This window comes from Eschrichtius robustus, chromosome 6, assembly GCF_028021215.1.
Source record: "Eschrichtius robustus isolate mEscRob2 chromosome 6, mEscRob2.pri, whole genome shotgun sequence".
NCBI lineage: Eukaryota > Metazoa > Chordata > Mammalia > Artiodactyla > Eschrichtiidae > Eschrichtius > Eschrichtius robustus.
In genome coordinates, this window is record NC_090829.1 from 13378371 (window position 1) to 13404192 (window position 25822).

General features: G+C 41.1%; 1 protein-coding gene across 5 annotated transcripts in view; it reads right to left on the reverse strand.

The window, feature by feature from the left end:
• The window catches only part of CPNE4 (copine 4), a 578612-nt gene that overhangs the window by 189573 nt on the left and 363217 nt on the right, over positions 1-25822 (reverse strand). For all 5 annotated transcript variants that reach the window (XM_068547309.1, XM_068547306.1, XM_068547307.1 and 2 more), the window contains one exon: positions 2243-2422. In XM_068547309.1, the coding sequence (XP_068403410.1) occupies positions 2243-2422 (180 nt within the window). The remainder of the gene's footprint in view (positions 1-2242; positions 2423-25822) is intronic.

Sequence of the window (25822 nt, forward strand, 5' to 3'; positions counted from 1 at the left end):
GCGTTCCCATCTACTCAGAATGTGTTTCCTCTCCCTGCTCACGCTCCCTTCCAGTTTCAGTGGAAATGTCACTTCCCTCTGGAAGCCTTGTTTGAGCCCTTGTCCACCTGAGGCCATCCTCTCATTGTTTGTTCTCCTCTTCTGTACTTCTCCTTAAGAATGGATGTGATTTAATTAATTGTTTGTGTAATTAATTTTTTTACATCTTTATCCCCAAGTAGATTGTGAGCTGCTTGAGGGCAAGGACAATGCTTCTGGCCTCCCACTCTATTGTTGGCTCCTGGCACACTGCCTGGCCCAAAGTAGAGGGTCAAGGACTGGCTGGATATGGGAAAATGAACCTTATGAAAGATGTAAGTTTGAGGGTCATTCACACAGAAAAAATTATGAAAGCTTTAGATAAAATATATTTTATTTACATGATTCTTAATGGATCTACATTTATTTCTTGGGACAGAATATAACTTTTTTTTTTAATATAACTTTTATACATAGAAGGGATGCCCATTGTCTAAGGGCGAATCTTAGAATGGTTCCTTTATATCTATAAAACTGCCATTTTAGTCACCTTTTAATTTTATTTATACATTGCAGAATTCCATCTCAAATCCACTATTCTTTCATTCATTCATTCATTCAATGCCTACTTATAGGACACTGTACCTGGCAAGACTCTAGAACTATCTGCTCTCGACTCTTTCCAAAAGCCATGAGAGAGACATATAATGACCATCATATAATATATGAGGGAGAACATCCCAGGTTCTCTGTCTGCCTCCCCTCAGCTCTACTTCCACAGTAGGCTTTTGGCTTTTACTGAAGAAGCAAGGAACAATCTTATGAAATCAATCACTATATTTGCCAAAAAAGGGTAACTGAGGGCTTGTCTATTTTGTCAGTGCTCACATGGGAGAAATTTCCTTTAGTGACAAGTGGCATGAGGCAGGGTGAAAACAGCAAACAAACATGCATGCTTGCCATCTCTCTGCCAGGCAGACTCTTTCTTACTAATCCCTAAACAAGACCCTTACCTCTGCATGGGATTAATTCAGGTTTTGTGAGGTTTATATAATTTGGAATCCTTCTTTGTGAAAAAAGTACAAAACTACAAATAAAAACGTGACACAGAGCTTTGGAAGGGTCCACACAAGTGAGGGGCTCTGAATTTTAAGCTGCACTGGTTTCCTAGTGAATCAGCATCTGACCCTGATTAAGACTGGCTGGTCCTCCCGCCCCTTAGCCCTGCATGGTTACTCTGACCTCTATGCTTTATGCTTTGCCTGAAAGGCTTCCCTCCTCCTTCTTCTTCAATCCCCGGACCATATTTTTCCAAAGTTTGGCTCCGCAATGCTTTCTCTGATTCTCCCCAGCAGAAAGCTCTCCCTTCCCTGCAGGCCCACAACCCTATGTACAGAGCCCAGGATATGTTGTCTCATGATGGCTTAGAGGGCATCATGAATGGCTCTATTTGAGGGGCATATACTGTGCCTTCTCCAATTAGTCTTGGGCACAGGGACTATTTCTTCATTTAGGTTTCTCCTCAGCACCTACTCAAGTTCTGGGTACAGCAGTAAGGGAAGGGGACAAGGAAAGGCATAAGAAAGGCAAGATGATGGGGTGTGGAGTGAGGCTCACCTGGTTGTAACTCTGCCCTCGTTAGTGCAGGACCTCAGGCAAGTCACTTACCTCTCTAAGTCTTCGTTTCTCACTGACAAATGAATATAATAATGATGTTTATTTCCCATCATTGTTGTGAGGATTAAGTAAAGCATTTATTCATTCACCAAATATCTATTTAGCCCTCTCTTGGGCTATTTTTGGCACCAGAGGCTTGGAATACACGGGACTCAGGGATACTCCCTGTGTGGCGGTTCCCATAGTTGAGTTGGGAGATAGAAGATTATGATGTATCAGGATAAGGCTATAGCAGACACTCAACTGGAGCAGAGCAGGTGCTCCATAAATAGTCGTTAAATAAATGACTGACAGAATGAAGGAATTCAGAAAGCAAAAATGATTATCTTTGCAAGATAACACTTGATATATTTGCAGCATCATCCAGATGTAAGTATAATGTTGAATATAATGGACATGGCAGTGCATGGAACATCACGAAATGCTGCATGTTAAAGGAAATAAAATCAGCAGAAAGAAAACAAGGGTTGAATGAGAGGAGAGAAGACAAAAGGAAGGAGAAAGGCCCTCAGAAGGCAAAAAGGGAGGAAGGGCACCGTGGACTCACCTGGCCAAGTGTGCACTCCATGCCGCCCAAGAAGTCAGCCTCCTTCAGCTCATCGTGGTTGCTGCTGATGTCGTGGACCTCAAACCGCAAGCGCTGCACCTCCTCAAAATAAAAGTCCACGGTAAACAGTTTTGAATACACTGGGTTGATGCAGGTGCGAATCACCTCTGTTCTGTCCACCTGCAGAAGAGAGAAAGAGAAAACTCATCAGGGATCAGGGCTTCGTATCATTATCCTTCATGAGGATTCATCTTACGGTGCTCTGTCTCATTCCAAACTGTCAATGCCCTCCACCAAGTCACCAGGGTGAGCAATTTGGATGTCTTCAAGGATGCATCTTCAGAGAATAAGCCATGTTTCAAGGAGGAAAATCATAGAATAATCTGAGCTTTGTATTTAAGGGTTTAGAGCACCTTGTATTGTTAAATAACAGGGCAACGAGATGGATTGATTATTAGGGGCTGCCTGGAGCCTCAGGATGAGAAAGAGTCAGAGGGCACGTTTGGGTTCAGGAGAAAAGAAATCTATATTCAATTCCTGAAGTCTGAGGGGCACAGTCAGGGCAAAAGACCATGTAGAAGCCCCATTTTAGCCAACCCTACTCTAGTATGAGTGTCATAGTTCATGAATCCCAGCATACTGAAGGGGAAGGACATGAAAAGGGATATGAAGATAACTGCCTGTGGTCTCAAGTGTGCCTTTTGTTGGGTCTACACATGTTGACTCGGTCATTTCAGTCCCCGGGGCCTCAGTTTCCTCATCAACCAGTGAGGGTTAGAGGATTAGAGGATGAAAAGTCTCTTTGTGCTCTAATGTTCCAGGAGCGAAGACTTCCCAGGCCTTCTGTGGTAATAACTTTCCATTTCTCTCTCACTTTCTGCCATACTCTGTGCCCTTGGAGGCTGACTTCTATGGACTGACTTTCCTGGGCTCCCTTGACCTCTGGGTTCTGGGTGGAGGCAGCCAGAGGGGAGACTTGGCAGGAGATCAGAAGGACATAGGCAGTGTCTCCGTCCCTCTACACACAAGTCAGCTAGGGACTCCCATCCAAGAGGGAGCTGCCGCCAGGATCTGGTGACACAGTCTTGACCCTCAGACAGAGGGGTGGTAATGGCTTTCTGCTGCTGCCACGCTGTCCTTTTTCAGCTCCCTTACGCCTGCCCAGGCACATGCAAAGAGTCTCTGTGTGAAGAGTTTAGCCCTTTGAGTGAAACTCTGGGTATGCCACCTGCTTTCTGCTAGTACCCCCACCACTAAAGTTCTTCTCTTCCACGTCTGTCCCAAGTAAGAATACTCAACACCATTTATATTCTGTGAAGCCTTACAGGACCAAGTTACAGATAACCCAAGATCCTACAGTATCTCTCAAAGGGAGATATCCATCACTCATATTTTATGGGTCAGTTGGAGCCTACATGAACTGTCAGCTTTCAAATAGAAACATCGTTTTGTGAATGAAAAATATTGCCTGCCATATCAGTAAACAAAGGATGTTGCAGCCACCAAGCCATCACATTATAGCCACACTGATGGTGAGCCCTGAGGGAACTCAGGATGGAGAGCCGGCTGCCAAGCCCTCAGCCACTGCAGCCACCACCACGGGGCACCATGAGGGGATCAGGATGGAGAGAAGAAGGATACTGGTCCCAGGTATCTGAGATGCATATGAAAGGAATGATTTCAGTGAGCCCAGACTCTTGCATCTTCCCATACATAGAAAAGCACTAAATTTCATTAACTTGAGATATATGGTTTTCTTTAATTAAGAGTAATCTTTTGATGTTCCCACTACCTGGTCTTTGTTGCAAAAACTCCTATATATCCTGGCTCCCCACCTTGCTTCTTGGGAGAAGTCTCTCAGGGTTATTTGAGATGCTGTCTCCCAGGCTTGAAGTGCTCAGAATGTCCTCTGAATAAAACATAATTCTCAACTTTTAGTCTGTGCAATTTTTTTCAGTCGACAGTTTATTGGATACGTCCCAAGAGTCATTCATTAGCACAAACTGTAAAAAACATCTCCCCACTTTCATTAGAGTACAAGGAAAGTTTCTCAATAAAATCAGGGAAACCATTTTTGACCATATCATGTGTGTACACGATATCCAGCAAAGAAAATTGGATACACTCTTGAGTTCAGGGCTTGGTCCCTGTCCCTGTCCCTTCCTATGCAGGGCCCTGTGTGAGAGAGGGTTACCCTGTAAGGAACACCATCTGCTATTCCTGCTGGGATGAATGATCCAGGTTATGAGGAGGAGAATATGGTCCTTTTATGTCCCTGTGCAAGAGACAGAAAAACCAAACCCCAACCCACTGCTGATTAGCAGTTGAAAACAAGCTATTGTACAGACCAATGGTTATTTGACTCTTCCCGTGAAGACTCAGCTTCTGTTTGAGCTGAATTTTATATCTTTTAAAATGTTCATTCTGGGGGGGGGGGCAGGATTGCATATGTTATTGGTTAACTGTGTGGGTACAAGGATTTACTGTATTGGCATAGTTCTTTTCAGTTTATTAAGAGATTATGGTTTTGAGTAATAGTAAAAATCAGAGGTCACAAACTGGTAGTCTGCAAGTTCACACTTACCTTGAGGTGTTTTATTCGTCCTACTTAAACGTAGTTTTCTCTTAATTTGTCAACAGAAAACAGCCGCTATTTCTATTGCCCTCCCTTTGGAAAAAAAATCATATTATCTGGCAACCTGGGACTACATTCATACATGGCAACCACTGGGGGCTGCCCCATTCAGATGGGCATTCATTCTCCATTCTCCAAGCTCTTCACCCTCAATGAATTCCCCCGCCTGACTTCTAGAGGCATTTTTGCAACACTTGGTCCAAATTCATAGCATCATGAGCCATATGATAAGAGATTTATTTATATTCATGTGGTGCCTTTTGGTAGAAGATTTTGAAATAATCTCCAAGAAGTAACTTATAGGTGGATTCTCAAGACACAGAAAAGGTTCTTTCCTCAGGGCTAGAAGAACAGAGTCCTAGCCAGGTTTAGATGATAAGAGACAGAAGATGGAAACTCTAGTCTTTGTTTCTCTGCTTTAACCACCCCAAAGGGCGCAAATGGCTGATGTGCATCAATCCTGCTGATTTTCTTCTCACTTCTTGATTTTCAAATGCTCATCCCACATAGACATCACACCACACCTCAGATGGACCATCCAAGGCAACACTGAATGGCTTGGTTTTGTGAGGGAGAGGATTGGCTTGGAAAGAAGTTAAGTAACAAACATTTGCATTACCAAGATAGATAATTCCAAGGATAATCTCAGGGCCATTGAGACCCTTGAGTATGGATGCTCAGGACTAGGAGGAGAATGGTGATGGGGAAATGCTCGTAACACTCACAGATGTTTCAAAACATTCTGCATTCCCAGTCAGTATGGGAGATGCATTCTTTTCTGGAGACTGAAGACAGGTTTAACCTGAGCAATAGAGCCTAGGACGGCTGATGTTTCTCATTGAAAGGTGTCAAGGTCAAGGCAGTTGTTTCCAAAGGACCAGCCATTGACTGGTGCTGCTGGTTGCATCAGAATCATGGGGCAATAGTAATATTCCACTGTATATATATACCACATCTTCTTTATCCATTCATCTCTTGATGGACATTTAGGTTGCATCCATGACTTGGCTACTGTAAATAGTGCTGCTATGAAGATTAGGGTGCATGTGTTTTTTTGAATTATGGTTTTCTCTGGGTATATGCCCAGTAGTGGGATTGCTGGCTCACAGCCATAAAAAGGAATGAAATTGGGTCATTTGTAGAGACGTGGATGGACCTAAAGAGTGTCATACAGAGAGAAGTAAGTCAGAAAGAGGAAAGCAAATATCGTATAATAACGCATATATGTGGAATCTAGAAAATGGTATAGGTGATCTTATTTGCAAAGCAGAAATAGAGACACAGATGTAGACAGCAAATGTATGGATACCAAGGCGGAAAGGGGTGGGGTGTGAAGAATTGGGAGACTAGGATTGACACATGTACACTATTTCTTTATTTATTTGTGTAGCCATATTTTTTAATTCTTTTTTTTTTGCATTTTTTAAAAACATCTTTATTGGAGTATAATTGCTTTACAATGGTGTGTTAGTTTCTGCTTTATAACAAAATGAATCAACTATACATATACATATATCCCCATATCTCCTCCCTCTTGGGTCTCCCTCCCACCTTCCCTATCCCACCCTTCTAGATGGTCACAAAGCACTGAGCTGATCTCCCTGTGCTATGCGGCTGCTTCCCACTAGCTATCTATTTTACATTTGGTAGTATATATAAGTCCATGCCACTCTCTCACTTCATCCCAGCTTACCCTTCCCTCTCCCCATGTCCTCAAGCCCATTCTCTACGGCTGCGTCTTTATTCCTGTCCTGCCCCTAGGTTCTTCAGAACCTTTTTTTTTTTTTTTTAGATTCCATATATATGTGTTAGCATATGGTATTTGTTTTTCTCTTTCTGACTTACTTCACTCTGTATGACAGACTGTAGGTCCATCCACCTCACTACAAATAACTCAATTTCATTTCTTTTTATGGCTGAGTAATATTCCATTGACACATATACATTATTGATACTATGTATAAAATAGACAACTAATGGGAACATACTGTATAGCACAGGGAATTCTATTTAATGCACTGTGGTAACCTAAATGGGAGGGAAGTCTAAAAGGGAGGGGATTATCTGTATGTGTATGGCTGATTCATTTTGTTGTGCAGTGGAGGCTAACACAACATTGTAAAGCAACCATACTCCAATAAAAATTAATAACAATAAAAAAAGAATCAATGGGGCAGCTTTCCTTAACACTGAGATTCCTGATCCCTATACTCCAGGTTCTGATTCAATAGGAGTAAGGGAATCCCCAAAATCTGTATTTTTAAAGGGGTTCTTAGGCAATTTGAATGTTGGAATATCAGAGTAAAGGAACTGAAGAGACAGAGGGTCTAGCTCTTGCTCTTGTGTGAGGTTTTTTTTTGTCAAGGTTTTAAAAAATCTTGCTTTCTTTCTGTTACCCAGTCTGCAAAACTGTCAACACTTCTCTCCTCTGCAGTTGTAATGACTGATACCCCAGTGTTGCTTATGGTTTGCAGAACATACTCACACACATTTTTTTATTTGGTTCTTATAGCAATCATGTGATGTAGCTTTATACTATTTTATATATGAGTAAAATCAAGGTCAGATGTCAGTACAAAGTACTGGATGACAGAATGGGCAGTGAGCTCAGGCTTTTTGACCTCAAAGTCTGGACTATTTTTCTTAATTCATGTTTCTTCATGAGCATCCCTAGACAGAAAGAAAAAATGCAGCTGGGTTATGATATGATGATGATAGAATCAATCATTAGATATTGCTTTGGATGAGATGCTCTTTTAAAGAATTTCATCTAAAACATTTTTCAGTAGAACAGTAAAGTTCATAATAGTTAATGCTTATGGAAGGCCTGGTGTGTCACAGGCACTCACTTTTAAAAATGCATTATTGAAGTATAATTTACATAAAATAAACCACATCTATTTAAAGTGTACTATTCAGTAAGTTTTCGTATGTGTATAGACTTGTGAAACCATCCCCACAATCAGGTAAAGGCACCCATTAACCCCTACGGTTTCCTTATGCTCCCTTTTAATTCTTCCTCTCACCACTTCCTGCCTTTGTTTCCAAGCAACTACTGGCCTGTTCTCTGTCACCATAATCAGTTTGTATCCTCTATAATGACATATAAATTAATTGTACACACTATGTAGTCTTTTTGTCTTTTTCTTTCATTCAGTGTAATTATTTTGAGATTTATTCATTGTGCATTAACAGTTCATCTTTTTTATTTCTGAGTAATATTTCATTGATGGACTGTTTCCAGTTTGACTGTTACACATAAAGCTGCCATGAATATTCATGTACAAACGTTTGTATGGACATATATTTCTTCTCTCCAGGAGTGAAATAGGTATATGTTTAACTTTTAAAATTCTAATAAGTGTGTAGTGGTATCTCATTGTGGTTTTAATTTGTGTTTTCCTAATAACTAATGATGTGGAGCATCTTTGCACGTCCTTATTTGCCATCTGTCTTCTTTGGTGAAGTGTATGGTCAAATCTCCTGACAGGCACTCTCTTTTCATCCTTATGACAACACTGTGAGGTAGGTACTATTATTACCCCCTTTACTGGGAGGTAGAGAGACCCTATAACTTTCCCAGTATCATACCGCTTGCAAGAGGTAGGATTTTTCATCTTTATGCTATATAGTCATGCAAATTTGAAGCTTTTTCACCTAAATCCTCTTGCTCAAAGTGATGTACAAACCAGACAACAGGCATAAGATATGGAACTGTTGGGGAAAGTCAGTGAATGAGGCTGTAGTTGTGTCTCTGGAGATCTGGTTTGTCCACTGGGCATACTGGAGATACAATGGGGGCCTTGAACACTGCCCACGGAGATTGAACTGTGTAGGGGACAAGGTCAGTGTGTCATCAAAAAGAGTTCAAGACTATGCACAGAATGGCCATCTGTTCCCAGAGGCTCCCAAGGGCTGGGACTGACATAGGCAAAGGAGGTGAGGTGATTGGGAGGTGAGCACTAAACAATGTGCTGGAGAAGTGGGGAGAAGGTAAAGTCAGGAGCCAAAACTGATGTCAGTCACTGAATGCTCTAAGGTTTCCTAGAGAAGTACAGGTCCCTATCCCAAGGATAACAGGGCTGGCGAAGAGTGACATCATGTGCCAGAGAGAGACGTGAAGGCCCCCAGGGCAGGTGTATAATTAGATATTATTTCAAACTGATATTCTTTAAATATTTCTGCAATATTTATTTAGTGAGGGTGAGGAGAAACTAATTTTCTCTGAATAAATAATGGATAACGTTATGATCAAAAATAAAGGATGGATTACAGACAATTTTTCAAACCATGTAACTTCCAAAGGGACATATTAAACCACATAAAATTTAGATAATAAGTCACTGAGTCACCAGAATTAGCATTATTCAATTTCAGCTGCTTGTGGCTGCTGATTTCAAGTGCCTGGCCAAGGAGTTGGCAGGTTTGTCCTACCACTGAAACAAACAAGTCTCTGGTCTTAAAATCACTCAACAGGGGGAGGGAGGTTGGTGCTAGTGAAATATGGCTTTTATTTTCACTGTAAGTGGATTCTCTACTTGAATAGGACTAACACTGTAACATTTTGCTGGTTATGTAAAAAGAAGTCACCCGTGGGAACCTGAATTTCCTGATGCCATTTTTGTGCTATGTCTTCATGCTTGCATCATTTCTGGCTGCCTGACTGGTGTGCCTCACAGTCGGTTCCTGCTCACCAGGTCCTATGAGTGAAAATATGCCTGAGTATTCAGCAACCTTTGCTTCTCCTTCTCTTATCATAACATCCTGGGCTGAAGCTGATCTCTCACCTGGACACATGTGGTCCTCAATGGGGGCAATACTCACTTTCCCAGGGGACATGTGGAAATGTGTAGGGGCGTCTGGGGTTGTCACAATGATGGGGTGACATCCCTAGATGCTAAATATCCTACAATGTGGAGGTTAGTCCTAATCAACACAGAACTGAACACTCTTCAAAGCTAGTGTGTCTCCTATTTGTCCAATCCACATTCAATCCCAGCTAAACAAATAAAGAAACTTCTCCAAGGGTCTTTTGGTCTCAGACCATGCATATGAGTGGACTTAGTAGCCAAGATATGAATAAAGAGTGGGATCCTTAAGAGAGAAACTCCAGAAGACATCCCTACTTGAAGCAATCATAGTAGCTGTGTTATGAATAACACACTTCACAGAAGTCACCTCCTTAGGAATTTTTACCCTTGCTTAGTAAATTATTTAAATTTATCCTGGAAATGAATGGCAACTTGAGTGGTGACCAATGATGATGGTAACTTTTCTGCACAGGCAAAGAAAGGGGTGAGAGAAAAAATGATGTACCTTTATCATTCACCTTCTTACGTTCCTGTAGAAGGTGTTTTACATGTTATTTTCAGTCCTTATCTTCATTAACTTTAAAACAAACTTTCTTTCACAATGTAACGTTTTTAAAATTGGGATGCGTGTTATAATCGATGACATGCCATTGTTTAACTGAAAGTATATTTTTGTTAACTGGTGATACATAAAATAGTACTTCAGTTTACCAATGACTTATCATTTTACCAATAAGTCTATTAAATATATCATCCTTATTTTGCAAATGATAAAATAAAACTGCATCAGAAAAGCAGTGGCAAAAGAAAGGATCAAACTCAGTATCTCCAATTTCAAAATATATGCTCTTCCTACTTTATGATTTATTATGGGTTGAATTATGTCCCTCAAAGTTCATATGTTGAGTGTATCAGAATGTGATATTATTTGGAGATACAGCTGTTACAGAAGATAGAAGTAAGGATGAAGTCATACTAGAGTGAGGTGGATCCATGATCTGATATGACTGGTGTCTTATAAATAGGGGATATTGGACACAGACATGCACACAGGGAGATGCCATTTGGACATGAAGGAAGAGATTGGAGTGACACACTTACAACCCATGAGACACCAAAGATGACCAACAAACCACCAGAAGCCAGAAGAGAGGTGTGGAACAGATTCTCCCTAGTGCCCTCAGAAGGAGCAATACCTGGCAACACCTTGATCTTGGACTTCTAGCCTCCAGAACTGTGAGACAATAAATTTCTGTCATCTAAGCCACCAGTCTGTGGTAGTTTCTTATGGCAGTCCTAGTAAACTACACATCACTCTACCTCTCTCAAGAAGCATCCAGATTCATCTCTGAAAAGGCACTCCTCACCCACCCCATGGCAAAATCTTCAAATGCTCTATAGATTAAATTGAACGAGTGATCCAGGGTTACAAAAGTCAATCCATTGACCACCCCCCACCCCCACCCCCACCCACCCCCGCCTTATCTTTCTGCTATGCACTTCACCTGGCTCTCAAGGAACAGGGCCTCTTGTGCGAGCTGGGTTCTGTTTACAGAGCCCTGGGAATTAACCTGCTGGAGGACCTGGAATGAGACAGTCCTTTAACCACTGGACTCAGCCCAGGCTTGTGCTGTTGAGTAAACAGCAGAGCCACATCACCTCGCCCAAGAGTGGGGCTCAGAAGTGAATGAAATGAGCATCACCTAGAGGTACCTTCAGAGAGTTCTCAAGGGCCACAGGGATTGGTCCTGGGTCTTCTTCTTCCTTTGTTGCCCTCCTCAGCCCCTGTTGACAGGGGTCTCAAGTATGCACTGCTGCATCCTCCTCAGGTGTTCCTCTTCCCCAACATGAGTGTCCAGTGTGTGTGGCTTAGCTCCCATGGTCCAAAATTCCTATGTTGAAACCTAAGCCCCAGTGTGATGGTATTAGGAGGTGGGGCTTTGGGAAGGTGATTAAGTCATGAGGGTGGAGTGCTCATGAATGGGATTAGTGCCCTTATAAAAGAGACCCCGAGAGCTCTCTTGCCCCTTCTGCCATGTGAGGACACAGCAAGAAGACGGCTAAGTGTTTATTAACCAGGAAGCAGGCTCTCACTAGACACCGAATCGGTCGATGCCTTGATCTTGGACTTGCAGCTTCCAGAACTGTGAGGAATACATTTCTTCTGTTTATAAACCACCCAGTCTATAGTATTTTGTTATAGCAGCCTTAACAGACTAAGGTTTATAAACTATGTGGTTTAGAAATCTTAATGAATATACAGTTCAATTTGAGGACCAGTAATATTATATTACCAGCTGATATGGCTCAGCCCCAAGGTGCATGGCGACCAGAAGGACCGTGTGATCTACTCTGAGCACCCCCACCTCCTGGTCAGACTGTGTGTTGGCAAGTTTCTTCTTCCTTGGGAGCTGCCATTTTGACTGCTGCTCATTTTGTTACAGGATAAGAAGACTGAAGGAAATAACTAAGTTGTGAGCTGATTTACTTGATGGATTATCCAACTGAGCATTCCATTAACTGCCACATTCCCAATATGTGAAATGAGAGTTAGTGAATGTGGTGATTAGTCTCCTTTGCATCTGCAGATCTTTCTGTTCTGCTCTGTTCCCCAGGAGACTGGCTGCATGAATTGCTTTATTAGGGTTACTTTGTCAACCTGCCTCTTCAGCCAATAGGAGACATCAGTAGGATATCAGAAAGTGGGAAGAAAGAGAGGTCAGTGTGTTTTGCTTGCCCCCTTCCTGCCCCATGCTTCAGTTTTAGGTAGTGACTATGTCCCCCCACCCCCACAGTCCCCTCCTAGTAACCCTTCCTGCAAGCCTCCAGCTCTCACTGGGTTCCAGTAACACTGCCATCTCCACCTACCCATCAAGTCCAGTGGTACCTTCCCACTGTTGCTACTCCCAGAGCATCTCATCATCCCTTGCTGATCCCTTGAACTTTGCCCATACATCTCTACGTGTGTCATTAACATTTCTTCTGGAAGAGACTTCAGAATCCCAAGGGTAGGCAAAATTGTGTCCGGCCTGGTGGCTCATGATGAATGAATTATATGGTCTTTTAAGAGTCTGAAAACTGTTGATCCATATATTATTCATGTGGTAACTTCCTCTTAGCCTCAACATCTATTCACCAACCGTGTTCAGTAATAGATCATAAGGAACATTTACTGAACACTTAAAATGCCCCAGGCATTATTCTAACCAATTCACATGTACTGTCCCACTCAATCATCCCAACAAACCATCCCATTATCACTATTTTATACATGAGAAAACGTAGGGTCAAAGGAGTTAATGTGCCCAAGGTCACTCAGCTGTAGTGATGGGGCCACTTGAGATTCCCCTTAAAGCTCTTTCCTGGGACATGACCATCTCTCTTGAAGAGGACATATCTCTTCAGGTACCCTCTCAATATAATGGTTTCAAGCAGAGCCCTTCCCAACACTCAAGACTCCAAATGTTCTTTGACAGGAAAACAATCTTTAACGTCTTCAGCTGGGAGACAGACCCTGAAAAGGCTTTTTGATGTGACTGTGAGGGTCCAGCATGTCTCTCCCTGTCTTCACACCTTCTTTCCCCCCTCCTTTATATTTTTCTCTTCAAGTTTCTTCCAGTTAGCTCATTCCCTTTTGGGATAGATCAGGAGAAATATGGATGCTCTAAGCAGAGAGGACATAAGAAGAGTCTAAAACATAAATGGTGTTTTCAATCCTAAATCAACGTCCTTCTACCAGACTCCAGCTGTAAGCTGGCACATGAACATCAAATGATCAGAAACTGCCTGACAAAACTCATGCTTGTCTGCTGAAGGAAATCAGAGCCTGCCAAGTTGGGGGTGGGAAGGGACTGCATGACAGGTCACTCCGAGTTGTAGCTCCTGTCAGATCCTCCTCATGAGGGAGCTTGGAGGCTAATCCCACACAAGTGTAAAGCAGTTTGCACTTCACTCAGATGCTGGTTATTAACAAGATGGTCCCACCGCCTCATCTCTCTGTCACAGCTGTAGAGTCCTCGGGAAAGGTCGTCCAAGACTGGAGAGCCTTGACAGTTTCACTCCCTCTCGTGAGAGCACTGGAATCACAACTAACTGCTGAATAATCATCGACAGGAAGACACTGGAACTCACCAAAAAAGATACCACACATTTAAAGACAAAGGAGAAGCTGCAATCAGACAGTAGGATGGGCACAAACACAATAAAATCAAATCCCATAACCACTGGGTGGGTGACTCACAAACTGGAGAGCACTTATACCACAGAAGACCACCCACTGGAGTGAAGGGTCTGAGCCCCACGTCAGTCTTCCCAACCAAGGGGTCTGGCAATGGGAGGAGGAATTCTTAAAGAATCAGACTTTGCAGGCTATCAGGATTTGATTGCAGGAATTTGACAGGACTGGGGGAAACAGAGACTCCACTCTTGGAGGGCACACACAAAGTAGTGTGTGCACAGGACTCAGGGGGAAGGAGCAGTGACCCCATAGGAGACTGAACCAGACCTACCAGCTAGTGTTGGAGGGTGTCCCGCAGAGGCAGGGGTGGCCGTGGCTCACTGCAGGGACAAGGTCACTGGCAGCAGAAGTTCTGGGAAGTACTCCTAGGCATGAGTCCTCCAGAAGTCCACCATTAGCCCCACCAAAGAGCCTGTAGCCTCCAGTGTTGGGTTGCCTCAGGCCAAACAACCAACAGGGAGGGAACCCAGCCCCACCCATCAGCAGATAAGCAGATTAAAGATTAATTGGCTTCTGACCACCAGAGGAACACCCAGCTCTACCCACCACCAGTCCCTCCCATCAGGAAGCTTGCACAAGCCTCTTAGATAGCCTCATCCACCAGAGGACAGAAAACAGAAGCAAGGAAAACTACAATCCTGCAGCCTGTGGAACAAAAACCACATTCACAGAAAGATAGACAAAATGAAAAGGCAGAGGACTATTTACCAGATGAAGGAACAGGATAAAACCCCAGAAAAACAACTAAATGAAGTGGAGATAGGCAATCTTCCAGAAAAATAATTTGGAATAATGATAGTGAAGATGATCCAGAACCATGGAAAAAGAATGGAGGCAAAGATCAAGAAGATGCAAGAAATGTTTAACAAAGACCTAGAAGAATTAAAGAACAAACACCTAGATGAATTAAAGAACAAACAGAGATGAATACAATAATGGAAATGAAAAATACACTAGAAGGAATCAATACCAAAAAAACTGAGGCAGAAGAATGGATATGTGACCTGGAAGACAGGATGGTGGAATTCACTGCCCCAGAACAGAATAAAGAGAAAAGAATGAAAAGAAATGAAGACAGCCTAAGAGACCTCTGGGACAACATCAAACACACCAACATTCGCATTATAGGGGTCCCAGAAGGAGAAGAGAGAGAGAAAGGACTCAAGAAAATATTTGAAGAGATTACAGTTGAAAACTTCCCTAATATGGGAAAGGAAATAGCTACCCAAGTCTAGGAAGCACAGAGAGTTCCAGGCAGGATAAACCCAAGGAGAAACATGCTGAGACACAGAGTAATCAAACTGAAAAAAATTAAAGACAAAGAAAATTTATTAAAGGCAACAAGGGAATAATGACAAATAGCATACAAGGGAATTTCCATAAGGTTAACAGCTGATTTCTCAACAGAAACTCTACAAGCCAGAAGGGAGTGGCACAATATATCTAAAGTGATGAAAGGGAAGAACCTACAACCAAGATTACTCTACCCAGCAAGGATCTCATTCAGACTCCATTGAGAAGTCAAAAGTTTTACAGACAAGCAAAAGCTAAGAGAATTCAGCACCATCAAACTAACTCTACAACAAATGCTAAAGGCACTTCTCTAAGTGGGAAATACAAGAGGACCTATAAAAACAAACAAAAAACAATTAAGAAAATGGTAATAGGAACATACATATCAATAATTACCTTAAACGTGAATGGATTAAATGCTCCAACCAAAAGACACAGGCTCGCTGAATGGATACAGAAACAAGAACCATAGATATGCTGTCTACAAGAGACCCACTTCAGACCTAGGGACACATACAGACTGAGAGTGATGGGATGGAGAAAGATATTTCATGCAAATGGAAATCAAAGCTGGAGCAGCAATACACATATAAGATACAATAGACTTTAAAATAAAGAATGTTACAAGAGACAAGGAAAGACACTACATAATGATCAAGGGATCAATCCAAGAAGAAGATATAACAATTATAAATATATATGCACCCAACATAGGAGCACCTCAATACATAAGGCAAATGCTAACAGCTATAAAAGAGGAAGATGACAGTAACACAATAATAGTGGGGGACTTTAACACCTAACTTATACCAATGGACAGATCATCCAGACAGAAAATTAATAAGGAAACACAAGCTTTAAATGACACAATAGACCAGATAGATTTAATTGATATTTATAGGACATTCCATCCAAAAACAGCAGATTACACTTTCTTCTCAAGTGCACATGGAACATTCTCCAGGGTAGATCACATCTTGGGTTACAAATCAAGCCATGGTAAATTTAAGAAAATTGAAATCATATCAAGCATCTTATCTGACCACAATGCTATGATAGGGGGAAAAAACGTAAAAAACACAAACACATGGAGGCTAAACAATACATTACTAAATAACCAAGAGATCACTGAAGAAACCAAAGAGGAAATCAAAAAATACCTAGAGACAACTGACAACGAAAACACCACAATCCAAAAACTATGGGATTCAGCAAAAGCAGTTCTAAGAGGGAAGTTTATAGCAATACAATCATACCTCAAGAAACAAGAAAAATCTCAATCTCAAATAAACAATTTAACCTTACACCTAAAAGAAATAGAGAAAGAAGAACAAACAAAACCCAAAGTTAGTAGAAGGAAAGACATCATAAAGATCAGAGCAGAAATAAATGAAATAGAAACAAAGAAAATAATAGCAGAGATCAATAAAACTAAAAGCTGGTTCTTTGAGAAGATAAACAAAATTGATAAACCATTAGCCAGACTCACCAAGAAAAAGAAGGAGAGGACTGAAATCAATAAAATTAGAAGTGAAAAAGGAGAAGGTACAACAGACACTGCAGAAATACAAAGCACCATAAGAGACGACTACAAGCAACTCTGTGCCAGTAAAATGGACAACCTGGAAGAAATGGACAAATTCTTAGAAAGGTGGAACTTTCCAAGACTGAACTAGGAAGAAATAGAAATTATGAACAGACCAATCACAAGTAATGAAATTGAAACTGTGATAAAAATCTTCCAACAAACAAAAGTCCAGGACCACATGGCTTCACAGGTGAATTCTATCAAATATTTAGAGAAGAGCTAACACTCATCCTTCTCAAACTCTTCCAAAAAATTGCAGAGGAAGGGACACTCCCAAACTAATTCTACGAGGCCACCATAACCCTGCTACCAAAACCAGACAAAGATACTACAAAAAAGAAAATTACAGACCAACATCACTGATGAATATAGATGCAAAAATCCTCAACAAAATACTAGCAATCTGAAACCAACAATACATTAAAAGGATCATGCACCATGATCAAGTGGGATTTATTCCAGGGATGCAAGGATTCTTCAATATACACAAATCAATCAATGTGATACACCTTATTAACAAATTGAAGAATAAAAACCATATGATCATTTCAATAGATACAGAAAAAGCTTTTGACAAAATTCAACACTCATTGATGATAAAAACTCTCCAGAAAGGGGGCATAGAGGGAACCTACTTCAACATAATAAAGGCCATATACGACAAACCCACAGCAAATATCATTCTCAATGGTGAAAAACTGAAAGGATTTCCTCTAAGATCAGGAACAAGACAAGGTTGCCCACTCTCACCACTATTATTCAACATAGTTTTGGAAGTCCTAACCACGGCAGTCAGAGAAGAAAAAGAAATAAAAGGAATCCAAATTGGAAAAGAAGAAGTAAAACTGTCACTGTTTGCAGATGACATAGATAATGCTAAAGATGCCACCAGAAAACTACTAGAGCTAATCAATGAATTTGGTAAAGTTGCAGGATCCAAAATTAATGCACAGAAATTTCTTGCATTCCCATACACTAACAACAAAAGATCAGAAAGAGAAATTAAGGAAACGATCCCATTCACCATTGCAACAAAAAGAATAAAATACCTAGGAATAAACCTACCTAAGGACATAAAAGACCTGTACTCAGAAAACTATGACACTGATGAAAGAAATCAAAGATGACACAAACAGATGGAGAGATATACCATGTTCTTGGATTGGAAGAATCAATATTGTAAAATGAATATTCTACCCAAAGCAATCTACAGATTCAATGTAATCCCTATCAAATTACCAATGGCATTTTTTACAGTACTAGAACAAAAAATTTCACAATTTGTATGGAAACACAGTAGACCCCAAATAGCCACAGCAATCTTGAGGGAAAAAAACGGAGATAGAGGAATCGTAATCCCTGACTTCAGACTATACTACAAAGCTACAGTAATCAAGACAATATGGTACTGGTACAAAAACAGAAATAAAGATCAATGGAGCGGGATATAAAGCCAAGCACCTATTGTCAACTCATTTATGACAAAGGAGGCAAGGATATACAATGGAGAAAAGACAGTCTCTTCAATAAGTGGTGCTGCGAAAACTGGACAGCTCCATGTAAAAGAATGAAATTAGAACACTCCCTAACACCATACACAAAAATAAACTCAAAATGGATTAAAGACGTAAATGCAAGACCGGACACTATAAAAGTCGTAGAGGAAAGCATAGGAAGAAAACTCTTTGACATAAATCACAGCAAGATCTTCTTTGACCCACCTCCTAGAGTAATGGATATAAAAACAAAAATGAACAAACGGGACTTAATGAAACTTAAAAGCTTTTGCACAGCAAAGGAAACTATAAAGACGAAAAGACAACCCTCAGAATGAGAGAAAATATTTGCAGATGAATCAATGGACAAAGGATTAATCTCCACAATATATAAACAGCTCATGCAGCTCAATATTAAAAAAAAAAAAACCCAATCAAAAAATGGGCAGTAGGGGCTTCCCTGGTGGCGCAGTGGTTGAGAATCTGCCTGCCAATGAAGGGGACACGGGTTCGAGCCCTGGTCTGGGAAGATCCCACATACCGCGGAGCAACTAGGCCCGTGAGCCACAACTACTGAGCCTGTGCATCTGGAGCCTGTGCTCCGCAACAGGAGAGGCCGCGATAGTGAGAGGCCTGGGCACCGCGATGAAGAGTGGCCCCCCCCTTGCCACAACTAGAGAAAGCCCTTGCACAGAAACGAAGACCCAACACAGCCAAAAATAAAAATAAATAAATAAATAAAATTTTAAAAAAAATGGGCAGAAGACCTAAATAGACATTTCTCCAAAGAAGACATACAGGTGGCCAACAGTCACATGAAAAACTGCTCAACATTACTAATAATTAGAGAAATGGAAATCAAAACTACAATGAGGTATCACCTCACACTGGTTAGAATGAGCATCATCAGAAAATCTACAAACAACAAATGCTGGAGAGGGTGTGGAGAAAAGGGAACCCTCTTGCACTGTTGGTGCGGATGTAAATTGATACAGCTACTATGGAGAACAGTATGGATGTTCCTTAAAAGACTAAAAATACAACTACCATATGACCCAGCAATCCCACTACTGGGCATATACCCAGAGAAAACCATAATTCAAAAAGACACATGTACCCCAATGTCCATTGCAACACTATTTACAATAGCCAGGTCATGGAAGCAACCTAAATGCCCATCGACAGACCAATGGATAAAGATGTGGTACATATATATAATGGAATATTACTCAGCCATAAAAAGGAACGAAATTGGGTCATTTGTAGAGATGTGGATGGACCCAGAGACTGTCATACAGAGTGAAGTAAGCCAGAAAGAGAAAAACAAATATTGTACATTAACGCATATATGTGGAATCTAGAAAAATGGTACAGACGAACTGGTTTGCAAGGCAGAAATAGAGAGACAGATGTAGAGAACAAAAGTATGGACACCAAGGGGGGAAAGTGGTGGGGGGGTTGGTGGTGGTGGGATGAATTGGGAGATTGGGATTGACATATATACACTAATATGTATAAAACAGATAACTAATAATAACCTGCTGTATAAAAAAAATAAGTAAAATACAATTAAAAAAAAAAGACTGGAGAACCTAAGTTTTCTTATTAGTTGACGTTTGAAATAGTGAAAAGAAACTCATCTGCAGGATGCTCCATACACATCCCAAGTCCAACCCAGCGCACCAGCCAGCTGAGTGTGAAGGTGGGCTCGCGAGGCTGCCTCACCCTCCTCACAACAGGAGCCCACGTGCATGGATGAAGCCATGGGGATGGTCCTGTAGCTTGGGGTCAACCTCTCAGCTTCCAGTTCCCCCTCCCCTGACTCCTTTAGAATAACCAACATCCAGTCTGCTTATAAATCAATTCGCAACTGCCCAGATTGTGAATTAGTCACATGATCCAAGTGGATCTTCTCCAAATGCCATTGGACAGGGAGGAGCACAGCAGCCTATGCCTGGGGCTCTTCCCCACAGTGCTCCCTCATTCAGTGGGGGGGCTCACCTCTCCTTGACACTTGGCTTTTCCCAGAAAGTAGATGTTGTTTATGGCAATAAGCTCAGATCTTAGCGTTCATTCAGTCTGGGAATGGCGGCAGCCTCCATGTTGCCTCTCGGTTAAGAGTGGTTGGTGGGAACAGGGTATCGCAAAGGTGCCTGACGCCATCTCTGTATTTATGGGGAAAATGATCACTTAGCAATGTCTGCCCCGGGTGTAGGAGGGGCAGGACTGGCTCAGGTGTCACTTGTGTCATTCTTCTTCTCCTCTGGTGATTCAACTCGTAACAGAGGAAACTGAGGCCCACAGATATTAAAATGACATTCTCAAACTCCTGAAGCTACAGACTGACAGTAGAGATGTGGATAAGCTAGGTTCTCTGCCTCCTGGTTTAGTGCTCGGACTCCCCACACCAAACTGCGTATTCCACAACCACCAACACAGCTACACAGGTGCTTACAGGACCCAGGGCCCAGCATTTCAGCTTCAAAGTTCAAAACAAACATCCACATAGTCAGCCTTTTTGTTGTGTGGTTTTGTTAATGCGGGCTAATCCCCCACAACACTGGAAACAAAATTCTAAAAACCAAGTTCCCTAAAGGGGGCAATACTATGGAATCAGGCCATGCCAGGAAATGGGATCTTAGGAAAAGGGCTAGCCCAGGTGCCTCCCAACACAAGCATCAGTCAGAGGGGACCTCACAGCTGGGCAGATCAGGATGCTCGGCTAACAGAGCAGTGCAGTCAGACATCCTGCCTGTCCCCCGAAAGGGATGATCAGTGCTTTACAGCAGCATCCCTGAAGCATGCTCTGCAACATGCTAGCTCAACAAGCAGCTCCTGGAAATAAAGCATATGTAGTCAAAGGAGTTTTGGAAGCCCTGCCCACTCTACCCTTTTCTTAGAAAGCTGTCATGCATAGTATAGTACATTACAGACCCCTGAGGGGTTCTGCAGCAATAAGTGTGTTAGCTTGTCTAAAATTTTCCAAATGTATTTAAGTCTCCTTTTCCCCCCTCACAAAATACATATATTAATATCCAACAAAACACACTTGAAGGAGTTTGCACTAAAGTGTTAAAAAAATAGATATCTTTTATTTTCTCTAAGAGCAAAGAAGTTAAAACACAAGTGGGGTGCATTGATTTACGTACTCCACACCTGGCACAGTGCCAAACACAAACTGCTTGTTCAGTGTTTATTTACTAAATGAATGACACATGATAAGTTTCTGAGTGTGTTCAATATTTTGCACAATTTCCATGGGCCCTCCGTCTCATCTTCCCTGATTTTTCTCTTGACCAGCTTTTCTCCCAGATCTCCTCATTAAAATGTTGAGCTTCTACGTGAAGCCAAACCCAAGTTACCATAAATTCTTATCACCATGAAACTCTAGCTCAGAAGCTAGAAGACAGTGGGAGAGAGAGAGAGAGAGAGCTGAGTTTCTTCTCAGCCTGGGGTGGATCCAGACATGTGCCACAGGCCCCCTGCCTTCTCACCACAGTCAATTTAGACCAAACAGCTTTGTTTAGCCACAAACCACAGGCCTAGCCTGGTGACAGGTCTGGGGGTTGCCCGTCTGTCAGTCCAGCCACACACCTGTGCTCTCCTTCCACTGGGGCCCAACAACCAGCATCCCTTACTTTTGCCCCATGTCCACATATTTCACTTTCCATTTTACCACTCCCTGAAAGACTTCCTTTAGAAACCAAGGAATTGAAAACTTTTCACTATATTTGCTAATTAAAAAGTTGAAGCTGCTTACACAGGGCTGAGAGAGAACACGGTGGATGGACACTCCAAGTGTAGGAGGCCCATTCTCCTCACCGGGCCCTGATTGTCTGGGCCCAAGTCTAGCCCGCAGCAGGCTGAGCTCTGGAATGTTTTAGGCTACTGTAGATGATGGCCACTCTGGCATCACCCTAAAAGTTTCCAGCTACTCCACATACCAAAAAGCTCTCCAAATGTATATATATATTTTCCTCCTATTCCTCTTTATTTCCTTGTAAACAACAGAGACAGTTTCTGATAAGTGAAAAGGACTGGTAATCAGAAAAGTAATCTCAACGGATTTTTCAATTTATTTCCAACCACTTGGGAAGACGGATTCTTTATGGCAATTACCCTAAGACTGTCACAAGATAACGTCTTTATTAGAAGAGGTAAAAATCCTTCTGTCTTTCTTTTTATCTTTCCCATTCTCAAACTTCTACTTCCTCTGTCTTTTTTTTTTTTAGGGATTTTTTATTGGAGTATAATTGCTTTAAAATGGTGTGTTAGTTTCTGCTTTATAACACAGTGAATCAGCTATACATATACATATGTCCTCATATCTCTTCCCTCTTGTGTCTCCCTCCCTCCCACCCTCTCTATCCCACCCCTCTAGGTGGTCACAAAGCACAGAGCTGATCTCCTTGTGCTATTCGGCTGCTTCCCACTAGCTATCTATTTTATGTTTGGTAGTGTATATATGTCCATGCCACTCTCTCACTTTGTCCCAGCTTACCCTTCCCCCTCCCCGTATCCTCACTTCCTCTGTCTTTAAATAAGCATGTACATACAGCACACAAGGCTTCTTTATGAAGCATATGTCTCTTTTAGAGGCATCTCCCACTGATGCTGTGATCCTCCTCTTACTCATTTGTGAGTAATTCTGTTGACACTGAAGAGCTTACATTGCTGGGTCCTTCATTAGGTACAAGCATTATTAGGACTGGGGCCAAATTTCTAAGTGGTGAAATTTCCCACCACACTCTTACCATCATCAGCATCATTCAAATGATCATCAGTGATTACAATTTATTGAAGGCCTACTTATAAGCATGGGGTTAGATACTCTCATGATTACAGTTGGCCCTTTTTGAACTGCATGGGTCCACTTATATGTGGAATTTTTCAACAAATATATTGGAAAATGTCTTGGAGATCTGTTACAATTTGAAAAACTTGCAAACTGTATAGCCTAGAAGTATCGACAAATATACATAAAAGTTAGGTATGTCATTAATGCATAAAATATATGTAGATTCTAGTCTATTTTATCATTTACCACCATAAAACATACACAAATCTAGTCTAAAAAGTTAAAGTTTATCAAAACAAGCACATAAACACTTACAGACCATACATGGTGCCATTTGCAGTTGAGAGAAATGTAAACAACTGTAAAGATGCAGTATTAAATCACACCTGCAGAAAATTAACTGTAGTACATACTGTGCTACTGTAATAATTTGTAGTCGTCTCCTGTTGCTATTGTGATGAGCTTAAGTGTTGTGAGTATCCACTTAAGGTGCCATGTTATGCTAATCATCTCTAAGTGAGCAGTTTGTTTCAAGTAAATAGCATATGGCAGTAAAAAGTGATCTCTTGCAGTTCTTGAGTATTTTTCATCATGTTTAAGTTCAATGCCATAAACCTTGGCACCTATGGGACCCACACGAAGTGCTACTGGTGATGCTTGCAGTGCTCCCAAGAAACAGAGAAAGTCATGACGTTACAAGAAAAAGTTCAGTTGCTTGATATGTACCCTAGATTGAGGTCTGCAGCTGTGGTTACCACCACTTCAAGATGAAAGAATCCAGCATAAGGACCATTGTAAAAAAAGAAAAGGAAATTTGTGAAGCCATTGCTTCAGCTATACCAGCAGCTGCAAAAACCTTGCACTTTTTGTGAAATGCCTTTTATTTTGACTTGGAAAAGCAGCTTTTGTGTTGGTGCAGGACTGCTTTAAGAAAGGCATATCTATAGACTCTGATATGATTCGAGATAAAGCAAAATCATTATATGACAACTTAAAGCAAAAGGAAGGTGGAGGATCTACAGCTGGAGAATTTAAAGCCAGCAAACGATGGTTTGATAATTTTAGAAAGAGGCTTGGCTTAAAAAATGTCAACATGACAGGAGGAGATTCTGCTGACCGAGAAGTAGCAGATAAGTTCCCAGATACCATTAAGAAAATCACTGAGGAGAAAGATATCTGAAGATGCCGTCATTGTTATTAAAAAGCCATGAAAGCCATCAGGCCCAAAACAGTAAATTCCTTCTGGAGAAAACCGTGTCCAGATGCTGTGCATGACTTCAGAAGATTTATGACAGAGCCAATCAAAGGAAATCATGAAAGAGAATGTGGATATGGCCAAAAAAGAGGGGTGGTGAAGGGTTTCAAGTTATGGATCTTCAAGGGCTAATGAACACCACACCAGAGGGATCAACAGAGGACAACTTGTTGGAGATGAGTGCTTCCGAGTCAGGGCCAGAGGATGAGGAAGACATAGAAGAAACAGTGCCAGGAAACAAACTGACATCAGACTATCCAGCAGAAGGGTTCCAATCATTCAAGACTGCTTTTGATTACTTTTACAACATGGATCCTTCTATAATATGGGTGCTGAAACTAAAGCAAATGATGGAAAGATTACGGTATACAAACATTTTCAGAGAAATGAAAAAGTAGAAAATTCAGAAACTATGATGTATTTCCATAAGTTTACACTCAGTGTGACTGCTTCTCCTGCCTTCCCTCCACCTCCTCCACCTCTGACACCCAAGACCGCAAGACCAATCCTCCTCCTTTTCCTCAGTTCACTCAGTGTGGAGACATGAGTTGAAGAACTTTATGATGATCCACTTCCACTTAATGAATACTAAATAATCATCATGCCATACGGTTAATAAACTTATCTGCTGGGAGTATGTATGTGTCTTCATGTGAAAATCTAATAACTGTACAGCAAGAACTGTGTAAACATTTTTGTATCATCATCATCATTGCCTAAGTGTTTACTGTGTAGAACATTGTGTGCAAGACTTGTATTGAAGTGGATAGCCTATCCTTACGTAGGCATAACGTGAGTAATATGGAATATAAAGTTAATAATGTGTTAGTTTTCTTATTGTTTTATAACTTTGCTTTCAGAGAATTACATTACTGTGCAGTATGCTTGTCTCTCTCTCTCTTCCTCTCTCATAGTTGGAGAAACTGCATATCAGCCTATCATCACAGGTAGGCAATTTTTTAAAAAGTAATAATGTTTCCAGTGCTGTATTTTGAATATGACTGCAATACTTTATGCCACAGACATTTTACAACAATTCATTCCTTAATGTATAGGCTAGGTTACCATGAACCAATCATACTGCTGCTTCTCTGTTATCAATGAATGATTCGTTATACCTGTAAAAAAATATGAATTTCTTTTTCACATTATCTTTTCATTTTTGATGTCTAGTGTTAGTAATACATACAACAGCTACAGTCTTTTATATTGTATAAGACAATATACATATAGGTACTGACAGATGATTCATCTTGCAAATAGATGACATAAGATTACAGTATTGATAAATACAGTACTTTAAATGTATTTTCTCTTCTTTATAATTTTCTTAATAACATTTTCTTTTCTCTAGCTTACTTTATTATAACAATACAGTATATAATACAATACAAACAGTGTTAATTGACTGTTTATGTTATTGGTAAAGCTTTTGGTCAACAGTAGGCTATTAACAGTTAAGTTTTG